The sequence below is a fragment of the Eretmochelys imbricata genome, chromosome 1, assembly GCF_965152235.1.
Source record: "Eretmochelys imbricata isolate rEreImb1 chromosome 1, rEreImb1.hap1, whole genome shotgun sequence".
Classification (NCBI taxonomy): Eukaryota; Metazoa; Chordata; order Testudines; family Cheloniidae; genus Eretmochelys; species Eretmochelys imbricata.
Window position 1 is genome coordinate 163011120 of NC_135572.1, and position 26015 is coordinate 163037134.

General features: G+C 41.7%; 1 protein-coding gene across 8 annotated transcripts in view; it reads right to left on the reverse strand.

The window, feature by feature from the left end:
- The window catches only part of TTC3 (tetratricopeptide repeat domain 3), a 135343-nt gene that overhangs the window by 66610 nt on the left and 42718 nt on the right, over positions 1–26015 (reverse strand). For all 8 annotated transcript variants that reach the window (XR_013346338.1, XR_013346339.1, XM_077818550.1 and 5 more), the window contains 4 exons: positions 21510–21567; positions 8229–8289; positions 5121–5187; positions 1519–1656 (listed from right to left, as the gene is read on the reverse strand). Coding sequence is in view for 6 of the 8 variants with exons in the window: in XM_077818550.1 (XP_077674676.1) it covers positions 1519–1656; positions 5121–5187; positions 8229–8289; positions 21510–21567 (324 nt within the window). In the remaining 2 variants the exon portion in view is untranslated. The remainder of the gene's footprint in view (positions 1–1518; positions 1657–5120; positions 5188–8228; positions 8290–21509; positions 21568–26015) is intronic.

The window sequence follows — 26015 nt, forward strand, 5'->3', positions numbered from 1 at the left end:
GGTGGCTGATCGGGAACCTTTAGACTGGGCGCCTTGCGCTTGGTGGTATGCCCACAGGGTCCAAAATGGCCACTGCACTGGTCCCTGCCACTGCGCAGGCCACGGCCCTGCCCCCATCTCAAGAGCATCCATGGCCCAACCGGTGCCAACCCTGCTCTGAGTATCTAGATCCCACCTCTGAGTCCGAAGACCAGGATCGCTATGGCCAGGGCGGTGCCGAGCGGAGCTGATCCTGTGAGCAGTGCCACGCTAGAGAGCGGTGCCATGACCTGGAGCTGCGCAGGGTTGCTGAGTGGCACCGGGACTGGTGCCAGGAGTGGGACCTGCCATGCAACGGGGATCGACGCATGGATCAGCGTCGCGAGCAGGAACACTGGCATAAACCGGGAGCGGTGCCGCAAGTATGACTGGTGCCAGAATTGTGAGCGGCGCTGAGGGACGGAGCATCGCTAGTTTGCCTCGAGACAGTGCCATGCGATTTGGTACCGGAGGCTTGGTGCAACAGGTGGGTGACCTTGGCGCTGTCGTGGCAATGAGGTCCCTCATGACCTGAAAGGTGTCCGAGGTAGATGACCTGGGCTGGGGAGTCCAACGGCACTCCTTGCAGGGCCGAAGTCAACGGTACTGTCTCCGCAGGCTTCAGTGCTGGGTGCTCCTCTTAAGGACACACCCCACTGGCGCACTCCACAGGGGTGGACCTCAGGGATGCAGAGCTGCTCCTCCCTTGCTTCCAGTGCCGCATCTGCGTCGGGGAGTGGGAGCCGTGCTGGGTCAATCCAGCCGTTTTCAGCGCTGGGGAGCATCGGTGGCGCAGGTCTCTGACAGAGTCCTTCCACAGTGCCGCTTCCACCATAGTCGCCGGGGCGCTACACACCGATGAACTTGGTGCCAGGTCTTGCCATGCCGGTGGAGGCTGCGGTCTAAGTGCCGCCTCCACAAGGAGCTGCTTGTGCAGAACATTAATTCTGAGCAAATTCTGCATTGCGCAGTGGCGCATAATTCTCCCAGGAGCAGATACTGAAAACTACATTAAAAATTGTATGAAATGTATGACAATGAAAATATGTAAGAACGTTATTGGGCATAGATTAGATAATTAAAGAAAAATCATGGCATTTGCCACAGAGAGTTTATAATCTAAAGTGAGAGAATAAATACGGCTATGGATCACATCTTAAAATGTTTAGGATGTGCAATTTTGTGTATATGCACACAGATAAAAATTTGTATTCCCAATACATTTTAATGTCAAGATGTTGTCCATGGTCACCATAACCACTTTATATGTTGTATCTTTTTTCCTATTCTCTATTTTTTTAAATTATAAGCTATTTGAGACACACTACTTTTTTTTACATTTGTACAGTGCCTAGCACGTAATGGAAAGTGACTGGAAACAAGTACTAATAAATAATAATAATAATGACTGCTTTGCGGGGGGAAAGCAGTGAAATATAAAACTTACAGGTCAAGGCTCAATCATCCCTAATAAGTAGCCCAGGGCACCCTACTCCTTACCTTTAACTCTGAAGGATCCAAAGTATTCAATAACTTTGAAAAGAATTGTTCAGCACTGCGACAACGCTGGTCGGTCAAGGCTGTATAGCCATCATGAACAAGCTTCTTCAACATTTCTGGCAACACAGTTAAATCCACCTACAAAAATCAATCTTAACTAAATCAAATTTTGTTGACTATGTTATGAAACAAGCTACTAATTATTAAAAATGTAATCCAAATGGTTAAATAATATCAGAGTTCAATATTTTCTGCATTTTGGTTACAAGAGTTCCACCTTTTTTAATTTAGTTCAGTGGCAACATTCACTTTTACCTGGCTTGTGGGTATTCACAGTTTGCACAGAAGTAAATTTGGTAAACTTTAAAAATATTGTTTCAGACCCATTCCCCTCTCCCTCCCCCCCACAACTTCACTGGCTTCCCATTCATTTAAAAATTATCATCCCTCTATGTCAATGGTCTACTGTTCCAACCTACCACACAGATCTAGGCTTTGTCTACACTACAAAGTTTTGCTGGAAAAAGTTATGCCACTTTAATTAAAGTGCTTTATTAAAAACCGCTATTGCAGGTCCAACTAGCTCCTTGTGTCGGCAGAGTGCATCCACACAGTGCACGGTGGTCGCTATCCCACTGTGCAACTGGCCGCAGGATGCTTTGGGAAGGGTTTGCAATACCTCATGGGGCAGGTACAGCATCACATGCGGCAGGTTTCTCAATCCCATCATTTCAGGGGCATCCTAGTAGATTGTCAGCTGCTTTTTCAAATGAAGTGTGTGGTGGGAGGGAGAGAGAGGAGAGTGGTGTGGCTGGGGCAGGCGAGACAGCAGGCTGACCACCTATCCTGAGAGAGGGAAGGGGACCCACACCTCACATCAGCTCCCAACTCTGCTTGGCAGTCGGCACAGCAGTCTCCCCTGAAGCAGCCCACTCCGCCAGCCTATGGTTCTATGATTCCCTCCGAGTTCTCCCACAGCCTCCTGAGCTGCCAGGAGCAGCATCCTGAGCAGCTGTGTGAGCTCTCCATGCTGAGGAATGTCAAAGCAGCACAGCAATCATCCATCGTCCCCCCTGCTCCCCGCAGCAGCAGCCTGCCTGCCCCTGTGTTCCCAGTGCAGGGCAGAAGAGGAGCATTCCATGCTAATAATCTGCTCTTTGTTTCCCAAACAGAGCAGCACACTGAGCTGTCAGATACTTCCCAAAGCTTTGAAAGAGAAGAGGCGCATGCCTACACTGAGCAGAGCGGTCACGGCAGGCATTGTGGGATACTGGTGGAAGTCAGTTATGTCGACAAAACAAACAGCAGTGTATACACTGACACTTTGTCACTTTAACTTTTCCGCAAAAAGTTTTATGCTTCTCGTTGAGGCGGTTTTATTTTGTCTGCAAAACAGCAGAGTTTCGCCGCTAAAAGTAGCTTTGTAATGTGTACAGCTCCTGTGTTTTGTCGGCAAAAGGCAGCTTTTGCTGACAAAACTCTGTAGTATAGACAAGGCCTTAGTCACTCTAAATCTCAACTCCTCTGTCCTGTCCCATGATTTCATCACCACGATTTAAGAGTCTGCCCCTCAGCACTTTTACCACCTAAAAGCAGACTTCCTATATTTTTTCACCTTACACTCACCCATTTCTCTAAAACAATAAAGCAATTTGAAAATATTTTTTGTCTCCCTGGTCTATATCTTTTCACTTTTGGTTTTCTTTTATATTTAATGCTGCAATATCTTGGGTACTGTATGAGCTTGTTACTCCTCTAAAGCTGCTGTATAAAAGAGATAAACACAGAAGTCATTAGTTCATAAAGCGGTCTAATATCTTCGGTTCTGATCCTATGCTGTGAACCATATGATGGACTGCTCTGCAGAAGTCCTCCAAGCACAAGTAGTTGCAGGATTGGAGCCTTAGTATTTTGAACAAGTAATTAAGGAAAAACAAAGCTGAATTTAATGTCATAAAGTAGCTACTACGCATAGGTATCAATTACTTGTTAAAGACGACTGCATAAGGATTTTTACAATGCACGAACAGGGCAGTACATGTATGTATACGCACACACCATAATACCTCATTGCTCCTGTGTCAGGCAGACCTGTTTTATAAGCTTTCATTCCTCATTTTCTTTTAAGATATGAAATAATTTAAATGTAAAAAATTATGAATAAAGCTCATCATTGTCTCTCTAGGCAATGGAAGATAGGGTTGGGGGTGGGAAAGGAATGATAAAAGTGGGGAAATATTGGATGGGGGAGGATGACTTGAGATTCTAAGCTGCCTGATTTCCTGAGAGTGTGTTATACTGAATTATACTGCTGTATTTTAATTATGCTTAGGTATTATTTTGGTGTATTTTTAAGCTTTGGCGAGGGTGCTAGAGGTCCCCTTTTTCCTATTACATAAATCCTAATGAATACATTAAAAACATATTATAACAAGCTGAATACTAAAGAAATTCACTATTACATAGACTGTAATGATTTCCTAAGTCATACCTAAAATTACAGTTTTCAGTACGTAAAATTGTTTTATTTTCAGATTCTTTGAAGTAGAAATTGAAAAGTTATGATTGTAATGTTTGAAGTAATTTTTTAAATATTAATGTTTCACCCAAATATTAAAAATTTGAATGAAGCAAAAACAAAAGCCAAATCTACCTAGTCCTGTTGATACCACTGAAGTGAGATTTCGAAGTAATGACCTTGTCAAATCCATGTTAACATCTTCTCATTCTGTGCTGAGACTAGCCAGTGTCAAACACTGGGGCCTTAGAGAACATTTTAAATTTCAAAAGTTTTATCTTGATGAATTTTAGATTAACTTTCATCCATCAAAATTCAGATTTCAGAAGTCAAGCTGAAAAACCATAGCTGAATTCCAAAACAAAATGGTTACTACAATTGCCCTATTTGCAAAAAAAATAAGAACATTCATCTACTCTTAGGATAGAATGGAGAAAATGCTGATGGTAAAATTTGTCATAAATCTGAATTTGTATTTATTTTCCTGATCTTTGAGTGACTGGTTGTCAATTTATGTTATTTTTATTATTATTGTGTGGTTCTTGTATTGAATTTTCTGTAAATTGGTGACATAAATGTCTTTCTTAGGATTCATGGCCCAAAGTCAACCATACCAACTTCCTTAAAAGTAGTTTTGTGTCTCTTGAATTTTGATACTTTTGGAGGATCATTGGATAGCCTCTATGACATAGAAAATATGTAATATTTTTAAAGATATTCACCTAAGAGGTACTTTTCCAAAGCTGATGCTTACTTAATTGTAAACTTCAATTAAAATGTCCTAATCTGCACTTGACTAGCAACACAATAAATTAACACTGCAGCAGAAATTAAGGGCTAATGGTGTTTAATTTGGTTCTGTTGTACCAGAGTATACATAGCCCTGTTCAGAAGTTTATGCTTGTCTGATAGATGTGTAGTTAAATCCTGGGCTGCCTCAACATGTTAATTAAATACCATTGTTGTATTTTTTAATACTTAAGTAATGTTATTGCCAAGATAACATGATTTATTCAAACAAGAGACATGAAAGAAGTATTTTTAAATTAAGATCCTAGTGTTTTCAGTTGTTTCCTTCATTTACCTGTTGGATAGCACTACAGAGTTTATCCTGGATGTTTTTAGAATCAATCTTCAAACTCAGATGATCTCTACAATTAAAGACAGTATTAGCATCACTGCAATTTTTAAATTGGAATTTGTACATATACACTTTATAGACTCCATTCTTCAGAGGGTGAAGAAATTCGTTGGCTTATGTAGCTATATGGGGTATGCCTGCACAGCAACTGGGACGGTGCTTCCCATGGCAGGTAGACAGATATGCACTAGCTCTGCTCAAGCTAACACACAAAAACGACTGCAGCATCAAGGACGGGGCATAGGGCTAGCCACCTGAGCCACTCTGCTATTTTTAGTGCACTAGCTCCAGCATAGCTAACATGCATCTCTCTACCTGTGCTGAGAACCATACTCCCAGCTTCTAAAGGCATTTGATTATACCTTCATCTCTGCCCCATGTTCAAGGGCAGCAAGCACCCATCACATGGGAAGAGTCCTAAAGATTGTGTGCTAAGGAAATGGAGATTTCTCAGAAGGAATGTGTCCGTTATATACACTGGAGCAAGTGTGAGGGGACCTTGAAAAATGATATGATCCAAGCTATGCTGGTGTGGCTAAATTTTAATTCACTAATTAGTATAAGATCCACAGTATCCTCGACTGCACAATAAACACATTCATTGTTATGGCTAGGCTCCATAGACTTTTCACAGCAACAGCCACAAAGATATAAAAGTAGTTTGTGATTAAGTAATGGCATCAACACATATTCTTAACAAGAATTTTCTAATTATGCATTTATTTATAAAATTGCGAATGGCCTCTGAAAAATATAAAAACTTCAAATAGTGCAGCCTCTCCATGACAGATGTAGTAATTAAAGAAATTTAGTCAGCTGTCTGGACCTGTAAAGTTAATCAAAGTGTAGTTCAGCTCTGAAAAGTGACTTCAAAATGGCCTAGTAGGGTTTCATACTTTGGTGTTCCACTAACACCATATCAAATTTGTTTCAGGCTGTGAGAATGATAGATTATGTAGTCAGCCACTGTGATAAAGAATGTTACAGCTGAAAAGCAAACCAAAAAAATTCTGCTGTGTCTAGACACAGTTCTCTATCAAAGGATCTTTGAATACTTATCTTTGATCACACATCTAATTATCTGAGAGGTAAAAACAGCAAACTGACAGCCTTAATACAAACTTAACAAAATTTTATAGCCCGTGTACCATTCTTAGAAGTTTTAATAATTATTTTATGACTTTTATGATAATTATTTTTCAAAGTAAGATCTACTGTAATAGCTACAGGCTCATCTTAATGTCAGTAATGCATTTACTATCATCAAGAAACCCCTTTGGCAGGAGTAAACAGCTGTGTGGTACAAGATGGTTATACAAGTAGTGATTTGGATTTGTTTGTATTCTCTCTCTCTCTCATATGCACACTATTTTTAGACATTTGTTTATAGACATTTCTCTGGTAATTCTAACACTTTAGCATCTCAATACCTTTGAACCTATACAAATGTGTTATAATTAGCGATTCTGCTATTACTTTCCTTTTTTGCTAATCTGTTTTTTAAAATAACTTCTATGCCTTGTGAATAGGGTTGCCAGGTAACCCATTTTCAACCGGAACACCCAGTCAAAAAGGGATCCTGGCAGTAGAGCTGTCTGGGCCGTTAAAAGTCCGGTCGGTAGCACAGCATGGCTAAGGCAGGCTCCCTACCTGGCTCTGGGTGGCTCCCGGCCATTGGAAGCTGCAGAGGCGGTGCCTGAGGCCGGGGGCAGTGCACACTGCGCAGAGCCACCTGGCTACGCCTTGGAGCTGAGAGACATGTCGCTGCTTATGGGGAGCTGCCCAAAGTAAGCGCCACCCAGAACCCGCACTCCTCACTCCCTCCTGCACCCCAACCCCCTACCCCTGCCCTCAGCCTCCTCCTGGAGCCTGCATCACACATCCCCTCCCACACCCTAACCCCCAGTTCCAGCCGTGAGCTCCCTCCTGCACCCAAACTCCTTCCCGCAGCCCGCACCCCATCCCTTGTCCCAACTCAGAGCCCCCGCCAGCATCCTGAACCCCTCATTTCTGGCCTCACCCTGGAGCCCACACTCCCAGACCAGAGCCATCACCCCCCCGCATCCCAATCCCCTGCCCAGAGCCCCCTCCCACAACCTGAACCCCTCATTCCCAGCCCCACCCCAGAGCCTGCACACCCAGCCAAAGCCCTCACCCCACACCCCAAACCCCTGCCCCAGCCCGGAGCCCCCTCCCACACCCTGAACTCCTCATCTCTGGCCCCAGCCCGGAGCCCACACCCGCAGCCAGAGCCCTCACCCCAACCCCCTGCTCCAACCCGGTAAAAATGAGTGAGTGAGGGTGGGGGAGAGTGAGCAACAGAGGGAGGAAGGATGGAGTGAGTGGGGGGTGGGGCCTCATGGCAGAGCCTTGGGGAAGGGGCAGGGAACGGGCAGGGCAAAAGTGTTTAGTTTTGTGCGATTAGAAAGTTTGCTACTTCACAAGTAGGGTTGCCAACTCATTTAGAGCATTCACTTACTTACAAATGTTAATGAATTGTTGGGACATGATTTTAGATACTTATTATAAGACTATTACAGAAAAACTGTTGAAGGAGAACAGTTGAGCAAATTTAGCAGTGATAGTATTTATATGGTCCTGTTTTTCTGGGTCCCTTTTGTCACTGAAGATCTAATTTTTAATCATGGCTCTTCCTTCTACAGCTTAGTTTCTTCTTCTTGGACCTTCAAGGAAATCATAAACTTGTGCTTATGACAACTATCCGTTGCTATTGAAACAACTGTGATCAAATTCAATATTACAGACTTCTACACAGAATCAAAAAAAGATGAGAACCACCATTACTGGTCAACCACCTTAAAAAAAAAAAAATATATGAACAGCTTCTTTATTAGCTAGGAGTGCACAAAATGTTGAAGTCTCCAACATGTCAATGAGAGTTTGTATCCAATATATCTGAATGCTTTCCTCATGTGAAAATTTGTCCTTTCAAGAATATATAAAAATAGGAACAGTGAAAATTTCATTAATGTTCTTCCAAAGATTTTCACCATGTAAAGTTACTAAAATGATAAAATATCTCCTTCTTACCTCGTCTTTTCAGAATCACTGGTTTTGTTCTTTAGTTTTCCTTTATTTTGGTGATTCTCTCCTGTTACATAAAAATATCATTTTGAACCAATTGAAGACAACATTCATTTAAAAGAACACCAACCCGAAAATCACATTTTGTCTGAAAATTTTGTACCTCCAACAGTTACAAATATCTCAGATTAATGTAACTGAAAGAAGTTAATAAAAATATCACTTCTTTCTTTATCCAGTTTGTTTACTTTGGAAATTTACCACCACTTTGTGTACAATTTCTCCCTTGCTAGAAGACCCTTTTAATTAAGAAGAAAAACCCTTACAATTGTTTAAAGAAACTTATTTTTTAAACAATCACATATTATACAGAGGTTATATCAGCAACAAGCTAAAAATTATTTCATTTTGAAAATTCCTGTTGACATTGTCTAATTTTTTGAACGAGTAAAATATCAATATGGGCCTTATTAGAACATATTTCATATTATAATTTCAATTTGCTGTATTTAGCCACAATACTTAAAGAATACCTTTCTGAATAGACTCATTCAGTTCAAACGACTGACTTTACATTGAGAGAGAAAAGAAATGGAGAGAATAAACACTCCAGTATACCCAATCTAAATAAGTTATTTTCTCTACCTATGCCAGTCCACACTGTAATGTTCTACGGATGAGGAGAATTCATGACTAAGTTTCTTCCTCTCTATATTACATCATATCAGGCAACTGTAAAAGAGATCTTTTTTTCCTGTAAAATTATAATTATTCCACCACAGATTAAATTCCAATTTTTTAAAAAGTGATTAATGATTTTGGGTGCCAAACTTGAGACACCATAAGTGGGCATGAGTTTCTGCAAGTGTTAAATAGAAGCCTTTTAAAAATTAAGCACCCTTAGGATGTTTCAAATTGGGCTCCCAAAATTACTAATGACTTAAAAATTTTGGCCTAGATTAGCTTTAGGACTGCAGATCTTTGTCTCAGACCAATATTAAGCTCTGAGGCTATAAAATGTGCAAATGCTTGAAAGATTCATATGATCAATAGCCACAGAAAATTTACTGTTGAACACATCACTGTTGAGCCCGTGTCTTAGAAACCCAGTCATCTGTGAGATACTAGGTCAATTAGAACTCTGAGAAGAATTTATTAAACAAATGTCCATTGAGGATACCTATCACTGTCTCCAGTGTAGGTAAGTGATTGAAGTCAAACTCAAGTAATTAATTCTAGTACTTCACATATCTTAATATCGTGATGATTACTCAATTGGTTGGTTCCTGTGATAATTTAAAACTATAATTTTAAGGATTTCAGAGTGGTAGCCGTGTTAGTCTGTATCAGCAAAAACAACGAGGAATCCTTGTGGAACCTTAGAGACTAACAAATTTCACTCCCATCTTTTCATGTGCTGTAATATATATATACTGCTTACTGTATTTTTCACTCCATGCAGCTGATGAAGTGGGTTTTAGCCCACAAAAGCTTATGACCAAATAAATTTGTTAGTCTCTAAGGTGCCACAAGGACTCCCTGGTTTTTTTATAATAATTTTAGAATGTATAATGAACATATTATACATTAGTGGCATTTTTTTATTAATTTATTACAATTCTATAGGTAAAAGCGCAACATAATGAAAATGCAACAAAATGAAGAAAAACATTTAAAAGTATTTTGATTTCTTTTCTGGTCTGCTAGAAATAAGAAGTGAAACCACTGGTTGGAAAAGTATTTTTGCTCAGTTACTTGCCTAAAGATGGAAGGAAATGAAACGTAAGATTGGATGTTTGAATGTGTGTTTATTATGAAGTCAAAATTCAATTTTTAACATTTTTATTTTTGTTTTGAATTTTTAGTAGATCTTAAATGAAAGCTTTATGAGACAGAAAATTAATTTGCTGTTCAACCTTTCACCAGTCCATGATCAGAAGATCTGATTATCTGTGTAAGCAAAATTATGTTTTGGGACTCCTAAATAGACAATTAATAGTTGGCAATGTTCAGTTATAGATTTGGTGAGTGCTGGATTTTGCCAGGGTTCTTCATGACATGCTAAGTTATGAAAATCAGGGTTTTCTCCTTAAAAAAAAAAAAAAAAAAAAAGGATGCTCATCGATCACAACTCGATAAAAGGCTTAGCAAATGCAAGGATATACTTTATTCTGACTCACTGAATTACTCCAGGAGGATTTTTTTAAATCACTGCTTTAAATTAGGCTGAGGTGCTGTAAAACTAATTTGAAAATATGTGCTACTGCAACTGTAGATGAAAATGTATAATGAATACATTAGTGGCATCTTTTATATGAATTTAATACAAATGCTATAGGTAAAAAAAACATGAAAATTAAGACTGATTCCGCAAATACTTAAACAGGTACACCACTGTATTCACACGAATAGTCCCATGGGACTATTTATGTACTTAAACATATGTATAAGTATTTGCAGCATCAGGGACGAATATGTTTATTAAAAACTTCTTAGTGGCATAAAATCTTTATCACTTTAAAACAAAAATTACCCCAGTGTTAACAATGAAAAGTTATTTAGACTTAATAAAATAATTATGAACTTTAGAACAAACAAACCAAAACCTTTTAAAAAATAGGAGCCTAAAGTTAAGATTTCTATGGGAACTCTGCACGGTGCAGGTTCAAATATTTACTGAAGGTGACACTTACAAATAATAATGCACAACAGAGTTTCCTCATACTTGTAGCCTGTGGGAAACTAGGAAATGAGAGCCTGTCTGAAACCAAGGGTTTTAAGTATATCCTCATTTTAGCATTTAAGCGTAGAGATTAAATTCTCTTTTCATTATTACACTGGAGTTTTCTTTTAAGGAACTGATATTGCACTCAAGCAAACATTAAAAAGCATAACCAAAACCTCATTAAAAAACAGTTTTTGTACCTTTGTCCTGCTATTTGCCTAATTAGTGTGTAATAACCCACCTTCTTCTAATGTTTAAAAAGCATATATAGAAAAGAACACCACAACATTAAGTGCAACACAAACTTAAGTCCAGAAAAGGAAAAGAACATTCCAATTGGTATGATTCTATTTTATCTTCTATGCATTTCATATTTAAAATATAAAAGACAATAATTAAAAGGAAAAAGACTTGCTCCGTTGTGTAATATAAGTCTCCCCTTCCACTGATCATCCTGATCAAGCACCGCTTATCTGAGAGCACTAATACTTACTTAGAATCTCAATTTGCTCTTAAAATACAAAACTACATAAAAACCTCTGCTGAAGTTTACTTAACATACCCATAGGAGAACATATTGAAAGGTAAATGAAAAGCACTTACCCCTGAAACACTTTAAAGCTTTACCAGAAGTAACACTAACTCTGACCGGAAGTGCCATTAGGAATGAACAAAAATATACTACAGAAAGGCAAACACACTCAAAAAAATACATGTAAACAAAACTGAAAGGAAAAGAAAAGGAAATACAAATTAAAAAGAAATGGAAGCACAAGGGTCCTATATAAAATCTCCCACAAGCCACAGCCCTTCACTGAACAAAGAACCCGGAAAAGAATACTCACTCCCTCCACCCACCTAAAAACTGTAACAACCAGACATGCACAGCATAACTCCTCCTCCCAAATCAAGGCCAACCTAAATATTTCCTCCAAAATCAGTATTAACACAAAGAATATCTTGTACCACAGACAATTACAAGGAAAACAAAAAACAAACAAAAACTCGAAAAGCTCTAAAGAGCACAGAATGAAAAGCGTGTCACGTTTTCTAAGAAATTCATATTAAGGAACAGCAATTCACAGCCCTATTATCTGCTTAGCCTTAGTGTGTTCTCTCTTCCCCAAAAACTCAATCCTCCACTAGACCCTATTATTTCTTCTGCAACATCTCTAAAACGGGTTAGCCTTTTCTCTCAAAAACACCTGGGTTCATGCCTTGGGCCTCTCTTGCCTCAGCTATTACAAAAGCCTCCTTAACCTTCTTACTCCTCAGATTTTGCCCCTCCAGACTATCCAAATTCAGCTGTCAATATGATTTTCCTCCTGACCATGATTTTCCCCCCTCATAGATCTCTCTACTGCCTTATAGGATCTTTCTGCATTAAGTCCTTGCAATACTTCACAATTCTATGACAGCTAACATCTCTTCCCAATAATCCTACTACACTGCATCTCTTCGCTACACCCAAAGTTGTCTAGACGTGTTCCTTTGTACCTTTTCCTGGCTTCAAAAATACCTTCTTTCTTCATCGTACTTTACATACATACATATATATATATATATATATATATATACATACATACATATATATATGCTTAATTGTCCTGTGAATCATTCATACTACCAGATCACTCTTCAACATTCCGGTTCTATCATGTATTGTTTTGTGTTGTACCCACTTCCGGTTTTAGAGTTCAATCTTGCAAGGTGCTCTTTACTCTGGCCCCAATTCAGCAGAAGTATTTAAGCATGTGTAGTCTCAACAGGACTACTTTTGTGCTTAAGCACTTAAGAAGTTACTCACCTTGTGCAGTAATGATGGCTCTTTGAGTTGTGTGTCCCAATGGGTGTTCCACTGTAGGTGACTCCTGAGTAGGGTTGCCAACTTTCTATTCGCAAAAAACCGAACACCCTTGCCCTGCCCCTTCCCCAAGGCTCCGCTGACTACATTCCCCCTCCCTCGGTAGCTCGCTCTCCCCCACCCTCACTCACTTTCACTGGACTGGGGCAGGCGGTTAGGGTGTGGGAGGGGATGAGGGCTCTCAATGGGGGTGAAGGCTCCAGGGTGAGACCAGAAATGAAGGGTTCAGGATGCGGGAGGGGGCTCCGGGCTGGGGCAAGTAGTTGGGGTGCGGGAGGGGGTATGGGCTCTGGGATGGGGCTGGGGATTAGGGGTTTGAAGTGTAGGAGGGGGCTCTGGGCATGGGCTTACCTTGGGTGGCTCCCGGTCAGTGGTGCAAAGGCAAAGGTGCAAAAAGGAGTTGTGGGCGGGGGTTGCAAAGTTGCTGTAGGGGGAGTTACGGTACTGCTACCCTTACTTCTGCGCTGCTGCTGATGGTAGCACTGCCTTCAGAGCTGGGCAGCTGGAGAGCAGTGGCTGTTAGCTGGGATACCAGCTCTGAAGGCCCTCAGTCAGCAGCCACCACTCTCCGACCACTCAGATCTGAAGGCAAAAGCGCAGAAGTAAGGGTGGCATGGTATTGCTATCCTTATTTCTGTGCTGCTGCTGGCAGGCGGTTGCCTTTAGAGCTGGACACCTGGCCAACAGCCGCCATTCTCTGGCCACCCAGCTCTGAAGGCAACGCAGAAGTAAGGGTGGCAATACTGCAACCCCCATGCAACTCCCTTTTGGATCAGGACCCTCAATTTGAAAAATTCTGTATAGCAGAGGGTAAAAGTACACAGAAGAACAGACTTCACGGTCCGTGATGCGTTTTTCATTGCCGTGAATTTGGTAGGGCCCTACATATCTGATACGGATGACAGAACTGTGGCGCCGAATTGGGAGTCTGTAGCCAAATCCCCCAAGATGTATTCACCAAAGGTATGAGCAGATGCCCAGGTAGCTGTTTTGCAGATCTCTGATTAGGAATACCCTTGGAGAATGCAAGAGAATGAGAGAACGTCGGAGAATGGACCAGGAGACTGATCTCATGGAGTTCATATGTATTGACGATGGGGGCATTTCCCGACGCAATTGATAGAAGAGCTTGAAGCAGCCAGAGACCCACTTGGAGAGTTGCTGAGTTGAAACAGCTGCACCTTTTGATCTATCCACAAGGGAGAGGAATAGTCTCGGGGATTTTCTAAAGGCCTTTGCTCTGTCCCTTCTCACATTAACCGTATGGAGGATGGTCTCTGTTATCCATGTGTCATCATCATCATCATCATGATGTTCCTATTACGCCTTTGGTGTTTAGGGCAGTGACGAAGCTCCTCCACTCCTGTCTGTTTCTGGAAAGTCTTTCAATGGCTCCCCAGCTGTGCCCAAGGTTTTCAGCTCAGCTTCCACAGCTCTTCACCATGTTGTTTTTGGGCAGCCTCGTTTCCACTTGCCTTCAGGTGTCTGTCTTATTGCTACTCTGGTGATGGAATCAGTTTCCATCCAAAGCACATGACTGATCCATCTCCAACGCCTCCTGGCAATGGTGGTGCTCAGATCCTCTTGGCTGCACTGTGTCAATAGATCTTGCTTTGAGACTGTTCTGGACCAAAAGGTACGGAGGATTTTTCGGAGGCAGGTTGTATGGAATGAAGACAGTTTGGACATGTCATACTTCCTGATTCCCCAGCATTCTGCACTATAAAGTGCAGCTCTGATAAATCTTGAGTTTGCTTTTGGTGTTGTATTTTGATGATTTCCAGACTCTATTTAAGCTCCTGAAGGTGTTCCTGGCTTTACTGATTTTGTTCCGGATTTCCTGGCTTGTTCCACCGTCCTGGCTGATGGTGCTGCCCAAGAATGTGAATATTTCTACATTGGTGAGAACATAATCCTCTATCCATACTGGTGATGGTGAGGCAATATTAAAGGTCATGATATCTATCTTATTGCAGTTGATTTTCAGTCCAATTTGCTGGCTGAATGTGATGAGTCAAATTGTTTTTTCTTGTATATGGTGTTGGGTATGTGATAGGAGAGCGACATCATCTGCAAAGTTCAAGTCTTCAAGGGATGAGAGGAGTGTCCATTTAATGCCTCTGGCATGTCTTCTGTTGTACGCTGCATTACCTAGTCGATGGCAACGTTGAAGAGGACTGCAGATATGACACGCCCGTGACGTACTCCTGTTTTGAGTTCAAAACTGAGCTCACTGTAATCAACACTGCATGTAAAGTTGAAATAGAAGCTTTTGATGACGTTGATTATACGGAAAGGAATTTCATATGCCCGCAGAATGCACCATAGGTGGTCCTCTGAATGCTATCAAAAGCCTTCTCAAAGGCTATGAAATTTATGAAGAGTTGCCATTGTCATTCTAAGCACCGTTCTATTATGTTTCGCAGAGTGAAGATCTGGTCTGTGCATCCACGCCCTTTCAGAAAACCAGCTTGCTCTTTTCTGAGAACGCTATCAACTGCCTCTGATATATGCTGGACTACGATCTTACACAATACTTTGCTTGGCACAGATAAAAGTGTGATACCACGCCAGTTATTACAATTACTGAGAGTTCCTTTCTTTGGTATCTTCACTATAACCCCATTGGTCCACTCATCTGGCACTTTTTCCCTTTCCCAGTTTGATGTAAATAGAGGGGCCAGGATAGGTCCTGCTAATTTAGGATTCACCTTGAACAATTCTGCATTCAAGTTATTCTTGCCAGAAGCTTTCCCATTTTTTAAGGATTTGATGGCTTGAATGATCTCTTCCTTAGTTGGGGTGGCTCTGTTGATATCAAGATCTTCTTCTGCCTCCTGGATGTTTGCTTCCTCTTTAGGTGGCTCCCTGTTCAGCAATTCTTTGAAATGCTCTGTCCAACGCTTTTCTTGTTCTTTTTCGGTTGTTAGTAGGTGTCCTTGTTTGTTTCTGATGAGAATGTTTGTTGGTGTCTGCCATTTACCACTGATAAACTGCGTCATTTTGTAGATGGTTCCTTGCTCACCACGAGCAGCTGCATTCTCTGCTTGTGTTACCAGATTATCAAAATAATGCCGTTTGTCCGCTCTCACAAGGCGTTTGACCTACCGGTGTGCCTTGCTATACTGCTCGTGGTATTTGTCTTTTAGCTTCTGGGATTTTGTGTCTAAAACTTTTTTCTTCATCCGTGTGTTTAGGGTAAAATGTTGGAAGCTGAATAAGTTGGTTCATGCGAAAAGCAGAAGACACTTTAGGGGTGAACTTCAGATGCAACTTGAGTGTGACCTTGTCCAGAAAAAATATCCTGAAAGGAGGTTGAGCCATTTGTTGGGGGTGGTGCTGATGTAAGTCTGGTAACCTGAAGTCCTACATCTGCTAGAGGATTTGGGGAGCAGAGTTCTGTTAGCATCAGGCTGGGAAAACTGCTGAATTGTGACTATCATTGGGGACTTGGGTAAACTGATGGTGGCCTTTGGTCAAATCATGTAAAAGAAAAAGTATACAAAGAACGACATGACATAGGTGTATGTTGCCCTGAAACATGGATGCCCCCGCAAGAGTCCCAGTGAGAAGTTAATAATTATCAGTAGCGTCAACCTCAAACAGTGGCCTGTTCTCAGTTGTCCCTCACAGAACTATCACAGGACAAATTAATTACATAATGCCAGCTAGGCATAATTTGAAGACATGTGGCACCTCTGTGCAAGATAGATATAAAGGCTAGAAAAGAAAGGCATCAGGAGGAGGGCAGGGCCGGATTAACTCTCCTGTGGGCCCGGGTCTATTAGATTTTGTGAGGCCCCTTTACACAAGTCTTTTTCCTGGGAGGAAGTTTGGTGCAGGAGGGGGCTGGGGCAGGGGATTGGGGTGTAGGAGAGGGTGCGGGGTTTAGGAGGCAGTTTGGGTGCAGAAGGGGGCTCCAGGCTGGGGCAGGGGTGCAGGAGAGGGTGTGAGGTGTAGGCTGCGGCTGGGAGGCACTTACCACAGGCGGCTCCTGGCCAGCGGTGCAGCAGGGCTCAGGCTGCCTGCCTGCCTGCCATAGCCCCATGCTGCTCCCAGAAGTGGCTGGCTGAGAGCAAGTCTTTGTGGCCCCTGTGGGGAGATGGGCAGTGGGTCTCCGTGCGCTGCCCCCATAGCTCCCATTGGCCAGTTCTGGACGATTTCAAACACCCACTTGTCAGAGGTTATCTGTTCCCAGATGCTGTAAAATGGGGAGAGGCCATCTCTGAAAGGAGGAGAGGGATTTCCCAGTGTGTGGTAGTAGAGAGAGTGTTCTACGGCCACCTCGACCAACTCGTCAAAACTACCATTTTGATATTGATGGCTGTGACAAAGTCGTTTGTGGTCCTGACTGCTTCCGCTTAGGGAACCTCAGTTTCTTCCTTTGAGGTTCACAGGGCCTCTGTGATTGATACTGAGGCATATATTGCAATGAACAAGGCTTAAATTGTGGCTGAGGGCTATGCTTCCTCTTCTAGGCTGGAGTGTAAATTCCCAGTGAGCGGAGGGTCACCAAAGAATCCTTCTGTGTGTGAAGGGATGCATCCGTCTTCTCAGTGAACAGCTTCATTCCCTCACAGGAGAGGTCCTCCACTGTCTCCTGGAACTCTTTGGGGAAACCTGATGACTATAGCCACCAAGTCCTTCTCATAACCACCGCAGTGGAAATCAGGCACGCTGCATCTAGAGCGGATTGGAGGAATGTCTTCGCTACCAGTTGGCCCTCTCTGATTATGGCCGAGAATTGGTCTTTATAAGAATCTGGCAGCTGTTCAATAAAAGAATTTAACTTCCCGTAATTCTGGTAGAACTTGGCCAATAAAAAGCCTGGTAGTTAGCCACCCATAACTGCAGAGAGGCAGATGAGTATGCTTTCCTGCCGAACAAGTATTTTCTGTCCTGCTCAGAAGGAGTGGACCTAGATTGGTACTGGAGGCCCCTAGAACTAACTGCGTCCACTATAATAGAGTTCAGAGGCAGGTGAGAAAACAGGAACTCTGTGCCCTTTGCCAACATAGTACTTTTTGTCCACCCACTTACACATTGGCAGTGCAGAGGCTGGGGTCTGCCATACGATTCTGGCAGGGTATGGAAGCACCTCATTCACAGGGAGCGCACTTAGGCAGAGGTGGAAGTATGTAGAATATCTACCAGTTTGTGGTTCAGTCACCTCATGTAGCTGAATTTGTAGGGCTTCTGCAACACTCTGGGCCAATCCTGCAATGACGTGAAGTCATCCGCCATGGATGGCAGAGGAGGCATCACCGCCTGATCAGGCGAGGAGAACGACACACAGGCTTGAAGGATGCCCTCTCTTTCTGCCTGAAGGCTTGATTTCCTCCATCTGTTGTACGGCATGTTCCGTGGTCCTTGATGCTGCTGCTGAAGGAGGGTATCTCCTAGATTGCTGTATCACACTAGGACCCTGGAGGTTTTCTGTCTCTGGGCCGGTCCCAGTATGGCCCCTGGGGGTAACAAGCTGGCAGCTGATACCGGGGCTGCCCATACCATGGAGGTTGAGGGGCTGGCAGGCGGTATACCTGTTGTCTATGCTGGAGTTGAGGCCAGTATGGTGGGTATGAGGAGCACTGGAAAACCAGGTCCTCTTGCTAACTCTTCAATTCCTCTGAGGAGAAGGGCAGTGCACGGCATGGAGAAGCCATCGATTCCAATGCCCTGTGGGAGCTCGGTACCAGGGCTCTGGTGCGGAGTATGGGTGAGTCCGGTACTTCAGATATGGAGAGGTCAGATGCACACCAGAATTCTGTCAGTGCAGGGAGCGTTGGTGCCAGTAGTTGTCATTGCTGATTGGCTTGTACTGATGGAGACAGCAACCTGGGCCTGACCAAATGGTCCGCCTGTGCCACGTGCACCAGTGTTGGTGCTGTTGACGTGACAATGTGGCCTTCCCTAGGGTGGACTTTTTATGTTTTTCACACCCTCTTAGTAGCAGAGCTTCCTTGCCCATGCCATTGGTCTTTGGGATAAATGACTTGCTCAGTCGGCTCAGTACCTTGAGAGCCTTGAGTAGTCAATCTACTCAGCATTGATGCCGATAGTACCAATGGTAAGGATGGAGCCGAGGAACATTTCCAGCTCAATCTGGGTTCACTGTGGGGACTCAGACCTTTTCTTAAAGGTCTTGAGTGAGTGGCTCGTCTCCTTGGAATCACCTGCCTTTGACATAAAAGGCTGCAGTTATAGCTCTCACCGGGACTCCGGAGGTTGAAGGGCCGACTCTGTGAGCAGAAGTTTAAGCTTCAATTCTCTGTCCTTCTTGGACTTGGGTTTTAGCTGCTGGCATCAATCACACTTTTGTGGATTGTGCTGTTCCCCCAAGCAGCAAACGCATTGCAAGTGTCCCTCTGTTACCGGGATGGATTCCTCGCAGGTCGGACACTTCTTGAAGCCTGGAGAGTCAGACATATCCTGACTGGTCCAGGAGGTCCCACGATTGACAGGAGGCAAACCCTTTCTTCTTTTCTTTTTCTTCTCTTTTTCCCAGTTTTTTTTTTTTTTTTTGGCACGGCCAACTGAAAAACTGAAGGTACTTGAAGAAAAAAAAGCTTCAAGCGAGGCTAAATTTGCAAATCCACGGAGCATTAACGATCCATGAACAGACAGCTCTCAACTCCGTCTGTAGCCAGGAGTGGTTGAGAAGGAACTGAGAGGGAAATGCCTGTGCATGCTGGCTAGCCTCGTGGCAAGAGAGGAGCTACGTGGGCAGGATGGACTGCTATTGTAATTCTCAGATCGGCAGCACAGGGACGCACGCAAACCTATAGTGGAGCACACATAGGGACACTACTTAAAGAAGCAGCATGTATTTAACTTTTGCGTGGTCAGGCTACAGGGCCCTGTGCCTTGCAGGAACAAGCCCTCACATTGTAAACACACACTTCACTCAGCAACCAGGAATGTCTGCAACTCTATATAACCATTTTAAACAAGAACAAGCTCTGAATGCAAAGAGTAACTCTCATGCCTCCTCAACCACTTACAACTGTTATCAGGAAATATCAACATTGTTAACTACATTTAGGAAAGGCAGACTCTTTTTGAAGAGGACTATTACATAACTCTTAAAAATCTCCATCTTTGGCACAGAAACAGAAGCCCCACCCCCACACACCCCTGCGATGGGGATGATCCTCTATCAAGAGATTTTTTTTTTTTTTTGGTCCAAGAAACAAGTTCTTATCCAAAAATTGATGGAATCTATATGGAATGGATAGTGACGGCTAGTGTGTATGGGGTCAATAGCTAGAGAGCTATGTGATCTCTACACACTATATCCCTTGATTATTTAACTTCTAATTTATACCAAATGGAAGCCAGATTTCCCCAAAATACATATAATTATAAGAGGAAACATTTCTAGACCTCAAAATAGCCAGCTACTGACAGTTATGTGAACATCCTCTATTCCTCAATTTTCCTCCACCTATATGCAGTGTCTTTATTCCAACATTACTCTCCGTTTAGTAACCTGCCTCATTCCAATATGCAGAAAAAAGAGTTTAGTGGAGCTATGCTTCAGTGTTTACAGTTACTTGCCACATAAAACAATGAACTGCATCGTACCTTTTTATATGGTCTAAACTAAAAAATAACTAAGGGTTGGGGGGGTAGGGCGGGGGGCATGGAAACCGCTATAGCTTTAAGTGCTTTTTCTCCCCGATTACAGTTTTTCTTTTTAAATATGTTGGGCTTTGATTTTGGCATTCATCAGTAAACTATGCATCTTGAAATCATTATGTATCTTAAAGTTATACATGCACACTAAGAAAAATGGTGCATTCTACTTTTGGACCAAACATAACAATGACAACTGTGCTGGGTCAGACCAAAGGTCCATCTAGCCCAATATCGTGTCTTCCAGCAGTGGCCAATGCCAGGTTTTCAGAGCAGTGGTTCTCAACCAGGGGTAAATGTATCCGTAGGGGTATGCAGATGTCTTCCAGGGGGTACGTCAACTCATCTAGACATTTGCCTAATTTTAGAACAGGCTACAGAAAAAGCACTACTGAAGTCCGTACAAACTAAAATTTCATACAGACAATGACTTGTTTATATTGCTCTATATATTATACACTGAAATGTATTTGTATTCCAATAGATGTATTTTATAATTATATGGTAAAAATGAAAAAGTAAGCAATTTTTCAATAATAGTGTGCTGTGACACTTTTGTATTTTTATGTCTGATTTTATAAGCAAGTAGTTTTTAAGTGAGGTGAAACTTGGGAGTACACAAGACAAATCAGAATTCTGAAAAAGGTACAGTAGTCCGGAAAGGTTGAGAACCACTGCTTCAGAAGGAATGAACAGAACAGGTAATCACTAAGTGATCCATCTCCCGTCCAAAGGGATAGTCTAACCTGCTGCTATTGCCTGACTCATATACGTTGGTCTGTTTAGTTCCACTTTCAATTCCAAATGCATACTGATGAGTAAGATTTAATTAACAATGGATGAATAAAACAGGAAGGGGACAGCTGGATAAGAGAAGAGCAATATGACAATTGAAGGGGGGAAAACATAAGACAAACGACAGTTTACTGAGATTTTGGTACACAGTATTTTCAAGTCTGCTTGACTGTGACACAGTTATTTAAGAGGGGGAAAAAAGACACACCCCCTAAATTAAATTTTCATTACTTTTAGAGCTAACTCAGTCAATTAAAAATTAACTCACCTGATGGAAGTGCTGAAGACCAGTCTTTATTTTTTGCACTTATAGAATCAGTAGTCACCTAACAACAAATAAACAAACTTGATTTTTCACAGAAAACATATATTAGATAAATATGAAGTTCCAATGACATATTAGAACTATGTTTATGCTACAGATAATGATAAGTATTATCCGAATAAAATAAAATATTAAAAATAGGTTATGATATCAATAGTTAAAGAACTAAAATAGGGACAAATTTCTCTTAAAAAAAGTAAAATTAGAAGTGATCAACTTTGGTGAGTAAAAGGAACTCACTTATGTTCTCATTCACTGTAAATACATTAGACCGGGGTCCTCAACGTGGTGCCTGCGGACGCAATGGCGCCCCCTGGGGCAGTTGTGTGCACCCGCAGGACACCGTGCAGCCAAAATGCTGCCTCCGAGCGCGGTCACCTGAGAACCACCCGCTGAAATGCAGCCGAGAACTCACTAATGTCATTGGGGCACCACATATCTACACAGTCAATTCATATGGAAGAGTTTGCAGGATCAGGACCTAAATATTTGTTCCAATATCATAACCTCCATCCAACCCTTCCACTCTACCAGTGAACCAGCCTCAAAGCCCTGTTCATCTGTTTCTCCCACAAGTATCTCTATGACTTTCTTTGTCATGCTTTTCTTACTGTAGTCTGCCAGGCCACTAACCTCACTTCATCTAAGTACTGCTTCTTCTATGCCAACAAGAAGTGAATAAATAATGCCAATTTCATTTTTTTTTTTAAATAAAAAGCTCGATGGACAGACCATTGTGTGCACATTGCATAAGCAGCACAGTTGCATTATTGCACTACTTTAATCTTTGTCGTCTTTCTCATCTCTCCCTACCATCTGGCACTCCCACTTGCTGTGTCACATCTAAAATTTAGACTGTAGTCTCTTTAAGGTAGCAGCTGGGACTGGTCTCTGTCAACGAAACATGCAGCATACTTATGGGCAATCTAAAACAATAGCACAACACAAGCTTCTACCTTACATGGTTTGCTTTATTAGTACCGTATTTCAGCTAAATACCCACAAGAGCTACATCCAATCACAATGCATCAGGAAGAAGATATTTAGTCAAATTCTAATTTTGTCACCAATTTGGCAGGTATCACACCACCATACTTTTGGTAGCTCAGATCTTCAGGGCTGTCTCTAAAATTCAAGACTTTTGGTAGTGCCACAGGCATAGATGTCATGATTGCATATAATACTGACAAGAGTTAAAAAATATAAAAAACTTTGTAAAAACATTTTCACTTGCTATGGGCAAACACTCCCCAACTCAAAACCACAAAAACAAAGAAAGCAAGGGTAAAGCCATACATCTATTCACATCAACTTCTCATACATACATATCCTCTCTGAAATCCCACACTATCTCTACTGTAAGCAAATCAAAAATTATCGAAGTCTCAAAGTGACATCCAGACAATCTTAACTCTGCCTCATGAGAGATGGCAATGATTCTGTGGAAGGATTCTCTTTTCTAGTTTGTGATTTTGTTTTGGGAGCCATTTGCCCTTTGGAACCTTTATCATTTTTAAGATTTTTGTTCTTGTTGTAATATTGAATGTTTACTAAATTTTGTTGCTATTAGTAAGGAGTGTTCTGTTTGTAGTATAATTGTTCACTGTATGCTAGGAATGCACAAGCACATCTGATGAAGTGAGCTGTAGCTCACGAAAGCTCATGCTCAAATAAATTGGTTAGTCTCTAAGGTGCCACAAGTACTCCTTTTCCTTTTGCGAATACAGACTAACACGGCTGTTACTCTGAAACCTAATTTTAGAGTGATATTGTACGCATGTGACATGTCACAGAGGACATAGGTAAGGTTATGTAGGTACTACCTTGGCTGATAAGTGTTAATTTGCTTGGGGAAGAGTTGTTAAAAATGATAAGGTTGCTAAAAACAAATGCCCGAACTTAAAAGCACACATACAAAACAGTAAAATTTTAATAAAATCCTAATCTTTAAATTTCCCTGTTTGTTTGTTTAAATAAAACTGAAGATACTGTTAAGCTGTAGAGACTAATCAAAGTTAAACTGTCCACAAGGGGTCGTTCTGCTCCCCCCTTCACACCCTTAATCTCCTCACTGAAAGTTTAGGCTAGGGCAGCTGTCAGAACAGCACAGCTGTGCTCCTCTGTCTCTAATGTATCAGCTCCCCCACATTTTTCTGCCCACTCCAAGGCTTTTGGGATATTTAAGAGGGGGAAGGCAGAAGGGGAAACTGTTCCCCAAGAGGCTGAGCAATACAGCTCCTAGATGCATTGCTCTGGCAGCAACCCCAGCCATCTAAGGGTCTCAGTATGACAACCCTCAGGCCAAGTCTCATAGTGGGGAGGGTGAGGATTAGGGGAAAGAGGGACTGGGGGTTGAATTTGTGGAGAGTAGATGAGATATCACAGGGAACACAAAGAGGGAGCCTAGATCATCCCTCCAATTTCCTCAATTACACTAATGTTCAGTAACCACAGTGTTTAAGAAACTCTTTCAACTTTGATTGGATTTTATAATCCACCTTATTCCACAGAGAAATTTCCAACTCTGCGCATTAAACCAATATTGACCCCTTCTTCTAAGGAGAACAGTATGTTTTCTTCAAAAAGCCTTTCCAGGAAGCAAATAAATGTGAGCTCTTCACCTTCTACACTCATGCTTTTTTCCCTTCCCTGATATCCTTTACATTATACAAGTTGAAGACTTTTCTGCTTCAAATAGAGAGTCATGCTGTAATTTATATTCTTTTCAAACCTAAACCAGGAGGGCTATTTTTCAAACAACAGTGTTTGCAGGAATACATGTGATACTGTTCTATGCTTACTGAATATTAATGAGTGACCCCTTTGTTCTCATACTATGGAACGCTTATCCATTATAGTTCTTAAAGGAACTGAAATGTTGCCACCCCGCTCTCTCACACATACAAACGAGATGCTCACCATAAGCCCTCCCCCCCCCCAAATATTAAGTGTGCATGATAAGGCCAAATATTTGCACCCGTATAAAGTTAACTGTAGTTTAAATAAAACAAATAGATGACAGTTTAAAATATTATCCATCTACATTTTGCATGGATACAACTATACAATTTCCTAAGACATACCAAGTCTTTTAAATATTCTTTAAGCTACTGTTCAAAGTTTGTTAGAGTAAGAGTTTATTGCAACACTGATAATCTGAAATAAGATAGTGTCTCCCTCCCATATCAAGCGATGGAAACTCCTCTTTTATACTAGTTCTTTAAATTCACACCATTTTTCTAGGATACCAAGTTTCAAAAGGCACTTGTTTCCTTTCTATAATGTATTACTGAAATTCAATTTCAAATTCATATTAATTTTATTATCTAAACTGCATTAAAATATTACCCCTTTTAATTCAGTAGTACAGAAAGTATTTATCAGTTTAAAGGAGACAGCGTATACTGACCTATTTTATGAAGATGTTCCTAGCTCAACAACAGGTGGCATGTTTTCACAAGAGGCAGTCTACCCACTAATACATAAGAACTGAAGCTTTAAAGTCCTCCTTGATTATCATACACATTGTAAAGAGAGTGGTCACTTTGGATGGGCTATTACCAGCAGGAGAGTGAGTTTGTGGGGGGGGAGGGGGGTGCGGAGGGTTAGAAAACCTGGATTTGTGCTGGAAATGGCCCAACTTGATTATCATACACATTGTAAGGAGAGTGATCACTTTAGATAAGCTATTACCAGCAGGAGAGTGGGGTGGGAGGAGGTATTGTTTCATGGTCTCTGTGTATATAATGTCTTCTGCAGTTTCCACAGTATGCATCCGATGAAGTGAGCTGTAGCTCACGAAAGCTTATGCTCAAATAAATTGGTTAGTCTCTAAGGTGCCACAAGTACTCCTTTCTTTTTGCGAATACAGACTAACACGGCTGTTACTCTGAAACCTCCTTTCATCCTGTGTATCATACTTCCTCTTTTCAGTAAGAGCATTCCAATTAATTCATTGCTCAATCTTACTTTCTATTTTGCTACTCTGCTCTTCTGAGTCATCTACTGAGAAATGAAACCACATCAGTTTTGGTTCTAGCCAGACCTTGTTTTCATGTTGCTAGGCAGAATTTCTTTCACATTTACATAGCAGGTAAATGTCTTTTTACATTGCTGTAAGATCCACATTATGAATCATCATGCCTCCATTAGTACGCAGCATAACTAACCTATTAATTTCTCGTAATTGATAATGCTAAACGGAGTCAGAAAGAGGCAGAAGAGTTGAATTTAAAAGGAAAGAATGCCTTCAGGGAGTGACAGCTTTTTGTTCAGTTTCATTCCGTTTGAGCATACAGCTTTATCTTGGTCCTAGCCAGAGCTGAGAAAATAATGCCTTGTTTATCCCAGCCCTGTAGCCAGTGCTGTCATTCCAACAGTGTAAACACACTTTACACTAATGCAGGGGTCAACACCCTATGGCACGCATGCCAAAGGCGGCATGTGAGA